Genomic DNA, 14,162 nt, shown 5'->3' on the forward strand with positions numbered 1-14,162 from the left:
AAAAATATTTTTATATTTTTTCATCAAATTTTAAGGGTGGGCACTTGCCCCCTTTCTCTAACACTTGGATCTGCCTTTGAGTTCCGCCATGGGAGCTTCGTCAAAACTAAAAAAAGAGAACATATTTTTGAGCGATTTTCATCACAAAACAACCCAGAAACAACAAATCAACGAGATTTTAATATAATCTTTCTCAAAAATAACATATTTTTTAGCGATAAATTTTGAAAGTGAAAAAGTGATTTTTCAAGCTATAGTCGTGGTTTTTCTTGGCACAAAAACGTGTGATTTTTGTATTAAAAACAACATAAAACAGTGAAAAAATAACAGGGGAACTAAAAATCTCAAAACAATTTTCGTTGTACATCAATGAAAAAATAACAATTTAAAGAAAGATTGAAACTTTCATAATATGAACCCTATATTTCGTAACAATACATTCATGAACGAAAATTTTTCACTATAGGAAACTATTTCAAACAATTTTTGTGTCAATAGATAACTAAAAGCTTGTTTCTCAAAAGCCCTAAAGCAATTTAAGGTTTCAATGTATCGATTTAAAAAAATTTGAGAAATTTTCTAAACTCTCATATAATTAAATCCAAAATTTCAAATTCGAAATTTTCTTAGAATATTCAATGAAAATATGCATATGATATTGGGTTAGAAAACTCTTATCACGTAAAACAAAACCCCCAAGATTTTAAAGATTAATTGCAAAAAATTCCAACCGAAATTTTATCATGAACTTTAGGTTCTATATGCAAATTTAGAATTATTTTTAGAATTTAAAAAAATTGGATCTTATAATCATATATTCGTAGTATTGATATCAAATGAAGAAGATAATTTTTAACCCATTAGATATGTGAAAAACTATTGTTTAGTAATTTTGAATGTTTATTAAAAATTATATTATATTTTACTGATTGAGAAAATTATATTATGTTTTACTTTTTTTATTAATTTCATTGTATTTCTTTGTTATTTTTTTTTTGGGGAAGATTATACTTACAACATATTTTTGTTTACAACCATATCTTAACCATTGATTTCCGTCAACCAACGATTATTATTTTCACAAATCAAACTCATTAATTAATATTTAATTTACAATGAATGTTAATCGTTGATTGACGAAAATTAATGGTTAAGATATGGTTATAAAATGTTGTAAATAAAAATAGGTTGTAAGTATAACCTTTCCCATATAATTTTGAATGTTTGTTAAAAATTTCTATAATTTTTTAAAATCTTATAAATTCATATTGTCCTTTCAAAATTTATAAATTCTATTAAAACTCTTCAAAATCCAATCTTATGAAATCTTGACGGTAAAAAAAATCTTTTAAAAAAATCTTTAAATATCTCCAATTTTAAATAATCTTTTAAAATCCATAAAAAAATTTAACCAACAAAATTCTTTTAAAATCTTAATTCAATAGACCCAAGTTTAGTTTCACGGCACTCCTCCTTCACACTCGTGCTCCTCAGTAAGAAGGAAAAAGCTCCCGCTTCCACCATTTCCTTGGCATCACTTTGACCTAATTCAACTGAGAAAGATATTAAGGTTGTTGTTGGAGCTATCTTCTGTAGTTGAAGATGGAGGAACACAAAAATGGCACAAATGCATCCGAAGACGAGGCGGTGATAGGACCGGGTCCTGCACCACGTGCTCGACGCAAGCGACCTCTCCAGTTCGAGCAGGCCTACCTCGACGCCTTACCCTCCGCTAACATGTCAGTTACTGCGCCTAACCTCTCTCAGAGAGAGAATAGTTTTGGAATTAGGGTTTCATTTCTATCAGTAGCTCTCTCTAAAGCTGAATCAGAATATTGGCGAATGTGTATGAAATATGAAAGACATTATATTGGTCATTTTCTTATTATTGGTTTTCCTTTTACAGGTACGAGAAGAGTTATATGCATCGTGATGTTGTTACACATGTCGCTGTTTCGGCTGCAGAATTTTTCATTACCGGAAGTGCTGATGGTAAAAACAAGTTCTGATTATTTCCGTTGTTATCGTATGCTTCACAAATTACACTAACTAAAATTAGTTCTTATTTATGAAAATTTTTGCTAGTTGTAAGTGTGCAGAGAACTTTAAGCAACAAATTTTAATGTAGTGATCAATCCTATTAGCTGTTACCTTTACTTTTGTTTGTATTTTTTGTATTCCATGCGATTTAGCATATGTAAAGCACCAACACAGGTGCGATATTAGTTTTTGTTTTTTAATTTTTTTTTCGGTAGCACCTGGGTTATATTTAATAATATAAAATTAGCTAAGTCTTTGGAATGATAATATGGCTTATGTCCATGTGGGTGGCTTACTTGTTGTTGTCAGGACATTTGAAGTTTTGGAAGAAAAAGCCTATTGGTATTGAGTTTGCGAAACACTTCAGATCTCATCTTGGTCCAATTGAAGGTCTATCTGTAAGTTCATTAACCTGGCATAACCATTTTACATATAAAATCTTATGTAATTTGAATGGTTCTTTCTTGCTTCAATTCTCTTATATGTGATATTATGACTCTGTATAGTCTCATTTGCTGGGCATGGAAAGAATGCTAGTGATATGTTTATATATACTGAAAATTTCCCCTTGATGTATTGTGTATTTTAAGTTTTCAAAATCATTTTGTTATACTGGTCATCAACCATGACTTATTTGAGCTATGCAGGTTAGTATTGATGGCCTGCTTTGCTGTACAATATCAAATGACCGTTCTGTGAAAGTATATGACGTAGTCAACTATGACATGATGGTCATGATTCGCTTGCCATATGTTCCTGGTGCCGTTGAATGGGTTTACAATCAAGGGGATGTCAAAGCTAGGGTCGCCATTAGTGATAGGAACTCATCTTTTGTGCACATATATGATGCACGAGCTGGTTCAAATGATCCTATCATCTCCAAAGAGGTGCCAATTCTAAACTAAACTCTAATATAACTGACTTCAAAATGCATATATTTTTTTCGTGTGGTATTTCCACAACTCATTTACATAATTGTATCATTCCTTGCTCCTTTTTTTCAGATACATATGGGTCCTATTAAAGTTATGAAGTACAATCCTGTATATGATTCTGTAATTTCGGCAGATACAAAGGGGATCATTGAATATTGGAGCCCTACTACACTTCAATTCCCGGAGAATGAGTATGTTCTTATTTTTGTCATATTATACTTCTATCTTATTGTCAAAGGGGGCGAACATGGAATAGTGGTAAAATTGCTCCTTTACGACCGAAAGGTCACGAGTTCGAATCCGGAATACAACTTCTTTGTAAATATGCGAGGGTAAGGTTGAGTACAAGGATTGCTTTTACCTTATTCTTGTTAGTCGGGGTTCAATGAGGAGTGGTTTATAATTCTGTCCAGTTAAAGGCTAGCCTTGGATTAGCGGTAAGGTTGCTCCTTTGTGACCGGAAGGTTATGAATTTGAGTCTAAGAAATAGCCTTCTTGCAAAAATGTAAGAATAAGACTGTGTACAATCGACTCTCACCTCTACTCTCCCAAAGTCGGGAAGCCTTGTGTGTTGGGATTTGTCCTTTATAATTCTGCCTCAACCATTTTATATAACTGACTTATCAGGGTTCAAATACTTACGGCTGCCTGTCCACATAGTTCCTTGTCCCTTGACAAATATGTCAAAATATGTACAAATTAAAAAATTTGGGTAGCCAAACCACTTGTTGATGCTCCACTCCTTTATTGTTGTGCTAAATGAGTTAAGATAATTTAAAACCAGATAATTATGAAGTCTGCATTTAGCATTTTAATTTGTTTTCATATAAAAAAAAAATTGTCCTCAATTCTCACTGAATCTATCTAAACACTAGGTGCAATTGCCAATAGTATGATCAGGATTATCTAATATAAAATATTAATAGTTTTAGGTGGGTTTGAAAAAAGATTACTATAAATATTGTATAGCATTCTTATTTGAGCGCTATTGACAGGACTTCTGGATGTAGATGTGGATCTGTTCAATTTAAAGTGGAATTGTATGTTTAATTTAGGAAATTAGGATTTGATTCCAAATGTTCCAATATAGGAAGTTTGACTTGAATACTGTCAGACCAAACTCATTTGCTGTTCTACTTCTGTCTTATGTCGTGTTATAGCCTCCTGCTTGGTTGTCAGTAGTGCGGTGTAGCGTTGTAGACGCCTCAGGCCCCTACAGGACTTCCATCACATCAAGTTTTTCAGTTGCGGCTGCTCTTTTAGCAAATCTCGGCCATCCTATACAGGGGAAAACACCCATATTTTGCCGTCTTCTGAGTTATTGAATCCATTTGTTTTGGGTATTTTCGTGATTTACCCTCTTTACATTAGAAACATATAGGGTTTCTTTTGCAATGCAAAGTACATGAATCGTGACCTCTGTTCCAACAAAAAAAAATGAGGTTTGACCTCTGTTTTGTTTCCGGAAAATGACCCCACTCTATGGCATCATGTCCAGCCAACCGCGGTGTTTTCTGACAGACGCACTGCCCTTTGCAGTCCAGATCTCTGTTCACACAAATCTATGTTCTTCCTTTGGTCTCTGTTCTAGTATCACAGCACACTTCCTTTGATCTCTGACTCCATTCACGTCCATAGCTTGCAGGTCTTTTTTTATTTATATTTTTTTTTCTGTGTTTTGTCCTTCATATTTCACGGTTCATTTTCCCCTAATTTGTCTCTGATCTTTTTTATTTCCAACTCCTTTGGTCTCTGTTCACGTATCTAATGTTTTCTGTTTTTGCGAATTAATTCCATCTCTGTTGACTTCATTCCTATTAATTATGAATATGTCTTAAATTTTGAGTAATTTTTTATTTTTAAGTATTTATATATGTATAGTATAATTTTTTTTATCTTGTATTATGAATATATCTTTGGTATAGCAGTCATATAACTATGGCATACTTGCAGGCAGGCACCATTGGTAACTTGGCTACTGATCTAAGGCTTTTGGGTTGGGCCAGCAACAAACTGCTATTAGATATAGCATGATCAACTTGAATCAATATTATAATCAGCAAGCCATGAAGTGCCGAAATATTTTTAACATTGTGCTGTTATACATTATTGCTGTATTAGTTATTTTTTGATTGTATAAAACTGTTCTGGAAATTCCTAGTTGCACGAGTTTTAGACATCTGAATTTTTTGTAGTTATGAATGCACTTTAATCCTTTTCCTTTTTGTGCTTGTAGGGTTAATTTTAAACTGAAAAGTGATACAAACCTCTTTGAAATAGTAAAATGCAAGACTTCTGTTTCAGCTATTGAGGTGCCTCACTTTTCTATACACACTTCCAAACTTAAAGCTGATTACTTAATATTATATTATTTAGGTGGTTTATGAAAGCTAGATCCTGTGGTTTGACTTAGATGGTATTTATTAAGTGTATAATGTACTGCATTGTGTTTTAGGTCAGCCCAGATGGTAACCAATTTTCTATTACATCACCTGACCGTAGGATACGTGTGTTTTGGTTCAGAACGGGTAAACTAAGGCGAGTTTATGATGAATCCCTGGAGGTAACAGTTTTACCATAATTTCACCCTTGTTGCTTTTTGGACATTTAATGGTAAATGAACTGCTTTATTGCTAGGTTGCTCAAGATCTCCAAAGAAGTGATGCTCCGTTATACCGGTTGGAAGCCATTGACTTTGGTCGAAGAATGGCTGTTGAGAAGGAAATAGAGAAGACCGAAAGTGCTCCACTTCCGAATGCTGTTTTTGATGAAAGTTCTAATTTTCTTATATATGCAACCTTGCTTGGGATTAAAGTGAGAATTTTTTCTTAATTAACTTTTTCTTAATTAACTGGGTTATAATCACTTCACCTCCATGTCTATAACTTTTCGTTCATTGCTTACTAGTGCAAGGAGGTGATGACTGGATAGAACTTCATTCCCTAATGTGTTTACATTTGTATGCTTACAGATTGTTAATTTGCACACCAACAAAGTTGCTCGAATACTTGGAAAGGTGGAGAATAATGATAGATTCTTAAGATTAGCTTTGTATCGAGGTGATCGGAGTAGCAAAAAAGTAAGAAAGATTCCTTCAGCAGCTGCAAATGCCAACGAGAGCAAGGAGCCTTTGACTGATCCCACTCTTCTGTGTTGTGCCTTCAAAAAGCACAGGATATATTTATTCAGGTATGAAAGTAAAAACTCTACTGATCATTTTACCACTGTCTCAAACTCCGAAGTTACGTAGTCTTGTTATTTAATAATATCATATGTGGGGAATTTGATCCATAGCATTCTTCCTCAGTCATTGACGTTGTACCATTTTGTTTAATCGCATGTCATTTCTGACATGAAAATATAAATTTTCATTGTATGAAGTATTTAAGTCTTGGAGTTTGTCATGTATCAGTCGGAGAGAGCCAGAAGAGCCAGAAGATGCAACTAAGGGGAGAGATGTGTTCAATGAAAAGCCTCCTGCTGATGAACTTTTGGCAGTTTCAGATATTGGAAAGGCAGTTACCACATCTCTTCCTGACAATGTGGTGAGTTATCCTTGTTAGCCTTTAAAGTAGGTTATACTGACTTGCAATTAAATTCAGGGGAGCTTTCACTTTAATTAATGTATCTCACATGCAAAAAAAGTTGTCTAGAAATAACATACCTCATAAATGTAGAAATATTTGTATCACCTCTATGTTCTACTATTTAAGTAATTATCCAATAACAGAGAGGAAATATCGTTCTTTACATGAGATTAGGTCTTCTCTATATATTAATTTTGTTTTCAAATCACATCCTTACCTCTTGCTCCCACAAAAAATAGCTTTGCAATTCAATTCTTCTTTTGCAGATTCTACACACAACTATGGGTGATATTCACATGAAATTATACCCAGAGGAATGTCCAAAAACTGTGGAGAACTTCACAACTCACTGCCGAAATGGCTATTATGACAATCTTATTTTTCATCGGGTCATCAAAGGCTTCATGGTACAAACAGGAGATCCTTTAGGAGATGGCACTGGCGGGCAATCTATTTGGGGGAGGGAATTTGAGGATGAATTTCACAAAAGGTAATCAATTTGTTAATAAAAGTTCTATCTTATAATATGCATGAAATATAATCATGATTTCAGACTCGGGAGTAACGATTACCTTTGGGTTAGCCTGTGTGTCTTGTGTGCCGATGGCATATGGGGAACTTCCTGGCATGGTTTACCTCGGATGGAACTGAGAGCAAATCATTTTTCTCTTGCAGCTTAAGGCATGATAGGCCTTTCACAGTGTCAATGGCAAATGCGGGCCCAAATACAAATGGTTCTCAGTTCTTTATCACCACAGTGGCTACTCCGTGGTTAGACAACAAGCATACTGTATTTGGTAGAGTTGTGAAGGGAATGGATGTTGTACAGGTAAATTATTATTGCATAATCATTATCTGATGAACCTAGAAAAACAGAATGTATTGAATTAATATTATGGAGGCCAAGCTCCTTACATATCTCCAGAATTCAAAGTTCAATTCAACCAACACAAATTAAAGAAATTTGTATCTAACAACATTGACAGAAAGAAACACAGATTTCCCGGGAGATGTAGACCTCCAGAATCTCAATTTCCCATTTACAACGTCACTCTGATCTACATACCCCCCTCTCTCCCTCTTCTTTTTATTCCTTACCCAATCTGTTATGCACCTTTTCCCCCCTCCGTACTCCTAACCTGCCACATATCTCCTTTGCTACCTAACTCTCCCGTAGCTAGATCTTACTCCTTTACCTTCTAACTGCCTCAGGTCTTCCCTTTTGTCTTTCTTCTGTTGTACACCCATTTAAAGGGCTCACCATTATCATTTAGTACATACATATATCCGAAGTCCCATTGTATCTTTCGGAATTGCTTGCATTTGCTCTTGCATATTCACTTGCCAACTAATTTCGATCATTTCATGTGAGCTGTTGTATCACCTGATCACATGTCTTTTTCAAATTGGTCCTTTCCTAGATCACGTCTTATATTTTAAGTTTTCATCTATGATATATTCATATTGACATTTTTTTTTCAGGTCTTGTTGATTAATGTTTGTGAACTTTCTATCTTGGAAAACTAATCTAGAACTTTGATGTCGGCAGGCTATAGAAAAAGTGAAGACAGACAAGACAGATAAGCCGTATCAAGATGTTAAAATTCTAAATGTCACTGTACCCAAGTCCTGAATGTCATTGGTCTGCATGACTGATGCAGTCAGTCATCAATACTGGTGATAGGTGGCTGAAGAAGTTTAAGGTAGTGTTTGGTTCGGAAGAAATTTTTTTTTACTAGGGAAATGTAATTGATAGGGAAATGGTTGGAAAGTGAGTTTGGTAGGAAAATGTAAAAAAAGTTATTTGGTTGACCGAAATATTATCAGGGAAATTTATTTAAATATGCAAAATTTATATTCTGGAGAAACTTTGCACTTATTTTTTCACTTTTCTAGTTATCTTAAAATACCACATCTCAAGTGGTATTCTGTAACAGTGAATTTCATCCAAAAATCAACATAAAAGTTATTTTTTCATCTATCCTATTTGCCTAATATTTTTTGAAAAAACCTGAACTAAACATGGTATTTTTCAATATTCACTTACACTTTTTCATCAATCCCAAAATAAACCTTCAACCAAACACTATCTAAGTGTAATTAGTCAACCTTGAGCTTCATAGGTTTCATATGAACAGTGGCAATTATTGTTCACGTACAACGCTAATTATAGGATTAATCCACATAAATTTTTCTTACACATAAATTTAAGCCAAAAATTTCTTTCAATGATTTTTTTTCTATTCCACATAAATTCAAGGATCAATCCAGGACCAGACGCCGAAGCCATCCCAGTTGCTTCCTCTGATACTAATACACGTTTGGAAATCGCAACTCCCAAACCAAAATTCGGTAATTAGATGAGGAAAATTAGAACCATTGAAAAGTCACCTTCAGTTCATACCAAAATTTTTTTACCGCAAGTTTGAACTACTATAATGCAAACGGGGGAGAAAAAAGGAGCATTTTGATATGTAGCCCCTCATCTGGCAGTCAAAACAAATTGCAAAAGACTTACTAGCCTTATTTTGAAGGGGTCATTCTCCTCCTCTTTCTCTAAAATGAGATTTTTAAACTTTCATAATAGAAAATCTCTTATTCTTTGCACCAGCTCACCTCAATACATGTCTTGGAGGTGTGCTTGCTTCCCGCTCAACAAAGAGACCCACTAAACAAAACAATTATAGCTTTCTCTCATGATTACGAAATATTTTCTCCCTCTTCAGCCATTGAAAAGACATCTTGTATTTACAATTTCATGAGCTGTTACTTCGGAAAATTCAAGGGCCACAATGCCCTTTCACCATCACCCTCTCGTAGCCTTTGCTTGGATAGTCACAGTGACTCCTCCATAGTGCTTTGGTCCATACCAAAGCATCTAAGAACACTATTACATTGAGATACTTCACCTTATCCAAGATAACAAACCTAAACTCTTCATTCAAAATACCTCCATGATGATGAAATTAATAACTATTTGACCCATAACTCTGAGGAATAACTACCAAAGACGTGTTAATCTTCTCGGTAGAACCTATAAATGAATATATTTTGTTAAATAACAAGAGAAAAGAGAGGAACATTTGAAATATTTCTGTGTGTATTTAACGAATGAGGGATGTACAATATATAAGCAAACTACTGGGCTAAGCTCAAACCTAATGTAATCTGACCTAATACAAAATAAGAAAACTCTAATTACAAAATAAGGAAAACCTAATTACAATATTTCTAACACTCCCCCTCAAGCTGGAGCGTATAGGTCATATGCACCAAGCTTGTTACATATAAACTCTATTCGAGGGCCCCTCAAAGATTTTGTAAACACATCTGCTAATTGCTCATTAGAGGGTACAAAGCTAGTTTTAATTTCACCAGCAAGAACCTTTTCTCGAATAAAATGACAATCTATTTCTATATGCTTGGTTCTTTCATGAAACACTGGATTTGATGAAATGTGAAGAGCTGCTTGATTATCACAAATGAGAGTTGCATGTCCAGTGTCTCCAAACTTAAGCTCTTTGAGAAGCTGTTTAAGCCAGATGAGCTCTCAAATAGTAGTCGCCATGGAGCGGTATTCTGCTTCAGCACTTGACCTGGCAACTACGCTTTGTTTCTTGCTCTTCCAGGAAATCAAGTTGCCTCCAACAAAGACACAGTACCCGGAAGTAGATCTCCTATCAGCTGGACAACCAGCCCAATCAACATCACAATACCCAACCATTTTATCATGACCTTTATCTTCATATTCAAGGCCTTTTTCCTGAAGATGTCTTAATATACTTAAAAATACGAATGACTGCATTCCAATGTTCTTGACATGGAGAATTGAGAAATTGACTGACAACACTAATTGCAAAGGAAATATCAGGCCGAGTGACTGTGAGGTAGTTCAATTTTCCAACCAATCTTCCATACTGCTCAGGATCTGAAAAGGGCTCCCCCTGATTTGGTAGAAGCTTGATACTTGGATCCATAGGAGTATCAACAGATTTTGAATTTAACAGAGCAGTTTCTTCAAGAATATCCAGAGCATATTTCCTCTGAGATATTACAACACCAGTTTTAGATTGGGCCACCTCGATTCCTAAGAAGTATCGAAGTTTCCCAAGATCCTTAATCTGAAAGTGATGACATAAGTGTTGTTTCAATCGAGTGATCTCATGCCGATCACTGCCTGTGATGACAATATCATCCACATATACCACCAGATAAATAGATCCAGAAGCAGAATGTCGATAAAAAAGAAAATGATCAGCTGCACTCCGAGACATGCCAAATTGTTGAACAACACTGCTAAATTTTCCAAACCATGCTCTTGGAGATTGTTTGAGGCCATAGAGAGACTTCCGAAGACGACAAACAAGACCTGACTCCCCCTGAGCAACAAATCCAGGAGGTTGCTCCATATAAATTTCTTCCTCAAGATCACCATGAAGAAAAACATTCTTGATATCCAGTTGGTAGAGAGGCCAATGGCGAATAGCAGCCATAACAATAAAAAGGCGGACAGTAGACATTTTCTCTACAGGAGAAAAAGTATCAATGAAATCCAAGCCAAAGACCTGAGTAAAACCCTTCGCCACCAAGCGAGCTTTAAGACGATCCACTTGACCATCAGGTCCAACCTTAACAGCATAAATCCATCTGCAACCAACAACAGATTTTCCAGAAGGAAGAGGCACCAGATCCCATGTGCCATTATGATGAAGAGCACTCATCTCATCAATCATAGCTTGTCTCCATCCCGAATGTGAAAGTGCATCACCTGTAGTCTTAGGAACAGAGACAGAGGACAAAGAGGAGAGGCAAGCAACATATGATGGAGAAAGACGATGATAACTAATATTGACTGTAAACCTGGCCGGAGGGCGAGTATCACGAGTACCCTTCCGAAGAGCAATGAGAAGGTCACTATCCAAAGGTGGGACCGAAGCCGTGGGAGGAGATGCAGGTGAATGTGAGTCCACAGAGACATCTGACGAACTATGCTCGATCTCATCAGCAGAAGAGGTGATAGAAGGAGAGTCAGGAACATGGACAGGTAAAGGCGGAAGGTAAAGAAGACATGGGAAGGATGACAGCACAGGAGTAGTAGATGGTCGAAAAAAGGGAACTGATTCAAAGAAGGAGACATCCGCCGAGATAAAGTACCGACGTAAAGTGGGAGAGTAGCAACGGTAACCCTTCTGAGACCGAGGATAACCCAGAAAAACACATTTATGAGAATTGGGAGCCAATTTATCCAAACCTGGACCAAGATGATGAACAAAACACGTAGAACCAAACATATGTGGAGTTAAAGGATACAAAGTCTGATGGGGGAATAAAATAGAGTGAGGTACCTTATGATTGAGAACATATGATGGCATGCGATTAATGAGATAGCATGCAGTAAGTATAGCATCACCCCAGAATGTGTATGGAACATTACCATCAATTAACAAGGCACAAGTGGTTTCAACCAGATGGCGATTCTTGCGCTCAGCTACACCATTTTGTTGAGGTGTATGAGGGCAAGATGTTTGATGAAGAATGCCATGAGATGAAAAGAATTGTTGAAATTGATGAGATAAGTATTCACATGCATTATCACTACGAAAAGTACGAATAGGAATACCAAACTGAGTTTTTATTTCATTATAAAATAACTGGAAAATAGAAAACAAATCAGATCTTTTTTTCATTAAAAATAACCAAGTACATCGGGAATAATCATCAATAAAAGTAACAAAGTACTTAAAACCCAAAGTAGAAGAATGACGACTTGGTCCCCAAACATCAGAGTGGACCACAGAAAAAGGAGAAACAGCTTGACGACTAAGACGACTTGGAAACGCACTACGAGTATGTTTCCCAAACTGACAAGACTCACAATTTAAAGTAGAAAGAGACGATAAATGGGAAACCATCTTCTGAAGCTTTGCAAGACTCGGATGACCCAGACGAGTATGGATAGTAAGAGGAGAATCCACAGTGGAGCAGGCTGAAGAAGAAGGAACTAGTTGATAGAGGCCTTGAGACTCACATCCTTTGGTAATCTCCTTCCCCGAACTTCGATCCTGAAAGATGACAGAGGTTTTAGTAAAAGAAACAACACAGTCAATGGATTTGGTCAAACGACTAACATAAAGTAAGTTAAAAGGAGAATCGGGCACATATAGAACATGATCCAGAGATAAATTGGGTAAAAGAAGAACTGTGCCAATCCCCTTTGATTGGACCAGAGACCCATTGGCCATAGTAATTGTGGGAAAAGAACCAGTAGTACAAAGAGAAGTGAATAAGGACTTATTACCAGAAATGTGATCATAAGCCCCAGAATCAAGAGTCCAAGGGCCTATAGAGTGCAACTGAGAAATGTCAGCAAAAGAATTACCAGAGGGAGCAATGGATGCAGTAGGACCTGATGATTGCTTTTCAGACCACCAAGTCGCAAATTCATTCAGAAGAGCAGCTGGAGGTTGTGCACTGGAAGGTAACTCTGGAGCAGAGGTACTAGAGAAAGCCTGAGCAACATGAGAATTCCGAGAAGGTGGAGGTGGCCTGCCATGAAGCTTCCAACAACGATCAACAGTATGATTGGTCTGATGACAATGAGTGCATAAGAGCTTGCCTTTAGAGAATCGACGTCCACGACCATATCCTTGAACAACAAAAGCAGAGGGGTCAACAGAATCGTCTCGACGTCCACGACCATATCCTTGACCAGCAAAAGCGGAAGAGTCAACAGAGTCTTCTCTACGTCCACGACCATACCTTTGAGCAGCAAGGGCGGAAGAGTCAACAGAATGCGCTGGGGGTATATGCATCATAGGAGGTGCTGATGATGTAGAGGGCTTAGAGGGAATTCTAAGCAAGGTAGACATCACAGAATCCAGTGTAGGAACTGTAGCAGATCCCAAAATTTGATCCTGATTGGCAGACAAATGATCAGGCAAACCATATAAAATGAACAGCATAAACAATGTATTACGTTGTTCCTGTTCCTTAGCAACATCACCAGTGAGAGGCAAAAGTTCAATAAGATCATGGAGTAGACTCTGAGCTTTCCCCAAATATTCAGTCATAGGACAATTAAAGTCCCGAAGAGCAAAGGTAGTCATCAATTTCTGACACACACCATAGAGTCTCTGAGTATCATTGGTGTACAGTGCCTTTGCCTGACTCCAAATAGCTTCACAGGTAACAGCAAGTCGAAAAATCTGTTTGATAGACGGATGAAGAGTAGCTTTAATGAGACTACACAACTGAGCATCAATCATCTTCCATCGTGTGCGCTCATTTTCCGCCACAGATTCAGCCTTAGTGGTGAGATGGGATGTGTAATTCTGCCCATCCAACCATAGTCGCAGATCGGAAGACCAAGTATCATAATTGGACCCATCCAATTTATCCACACTCAACGGAGCAAGGATATAATTTGAGAAAATAGTAGACTCCGACTTTTGTCCTGCCGGAGTCCCAGAAATAGAAACATTGGAGACAGGAGTGTCCATAATAAAAAAAAGTAGAAAGCACAGGTCAAAAACTAACCAGTAGAAGAGGGATCTGTGCGTCAACACAAAAAGAGGTCCAAACACCAAAACAAGACCAGATC

At 36.6% G+C, this 14,162-nt stretch overlaps 1 protein-coding gene across 1 annotated transcript; it reads left to right on the forward strand.

The window, feature by feature from the left end:
- The first annotated feature begins 1,483 nt into the window (after nt 1-1,483).
- Nucleotides 1,484-8,421, forward strand: LOC133287150 (peptidyl-prolyl cis-trans isomerase CYP71). Its single transcript, XM_061484708.1, has 13 exons — nt 1,484-1,739; nt 1,907-1,992; nt 2,350-2,438; nt 2,688-2,927; nt 3,045-3,166; nt 5,212-5,287; nt 5,431-5,538; nt 5,613-5,789; nt 5,947-6,164; nt 6,388-6,520; nt 6,829-7,052; nt 7,238-7,391; nt 8,112-8,421. Exons 1-13 carry the CDS (start codon nt 1,603-1,605, stop codon nt 8,193-8,195), a joined length of 1,848 nt encoding a protein of 615 aa, XP_061340692.1. The 5' UTR covers nt 1,484-1,602; the 3' UTR covers nt 8,196-8,421.
- The last annotated feature ends 5,741 nt before the right edge of the window (nt 8,422-14,162 follow it).

The sequence above is a fragment of the Gastrolobium bilobum genome, unplaced genomic scaffold (assembly GCF_033153095.1).
Source record: "Gastrolobium bilobum isolate Gb01-03AN ecotype WA unplaced genomic scaffold, APGP_CSIRO_Gbil_v1 utg3288, whole genome shotgun sequence".
In the NCBI taxonomy this organism is placed as follows: domain Eukaryota; kingdom Viridiplantae; phylum Streptophyta; class Magnoliopsida; order Fabales; family Fabaceae; genus Gastrolobium; species Gastrolobium bilobum.

Bases quoted from the DNA above. Each gene is read 5' to 3' on its own strand.
- LOC133287150 (XM_061484708.1), top strand. From the start codon at position 1,603: ATGGAGGAACACAAAAATGGCACAAATGCATCCGAAGACGAGGCGGTG. The intron at 2,439-2,687 runs GTAAGTTCATTA...TGAGCTATGCAG, and splicing joins GTCCAATTGAAGGTCTATCT to GTTAGTATTGATGGCCTGCT. The intron at 3,167-5,211 runs GTATGTTCTTAT...TTGTGCTTGTAG, and splicing joins CTTCAATTCCCGGAGAATGA to GGTTAATTTTAAACTGAAAA.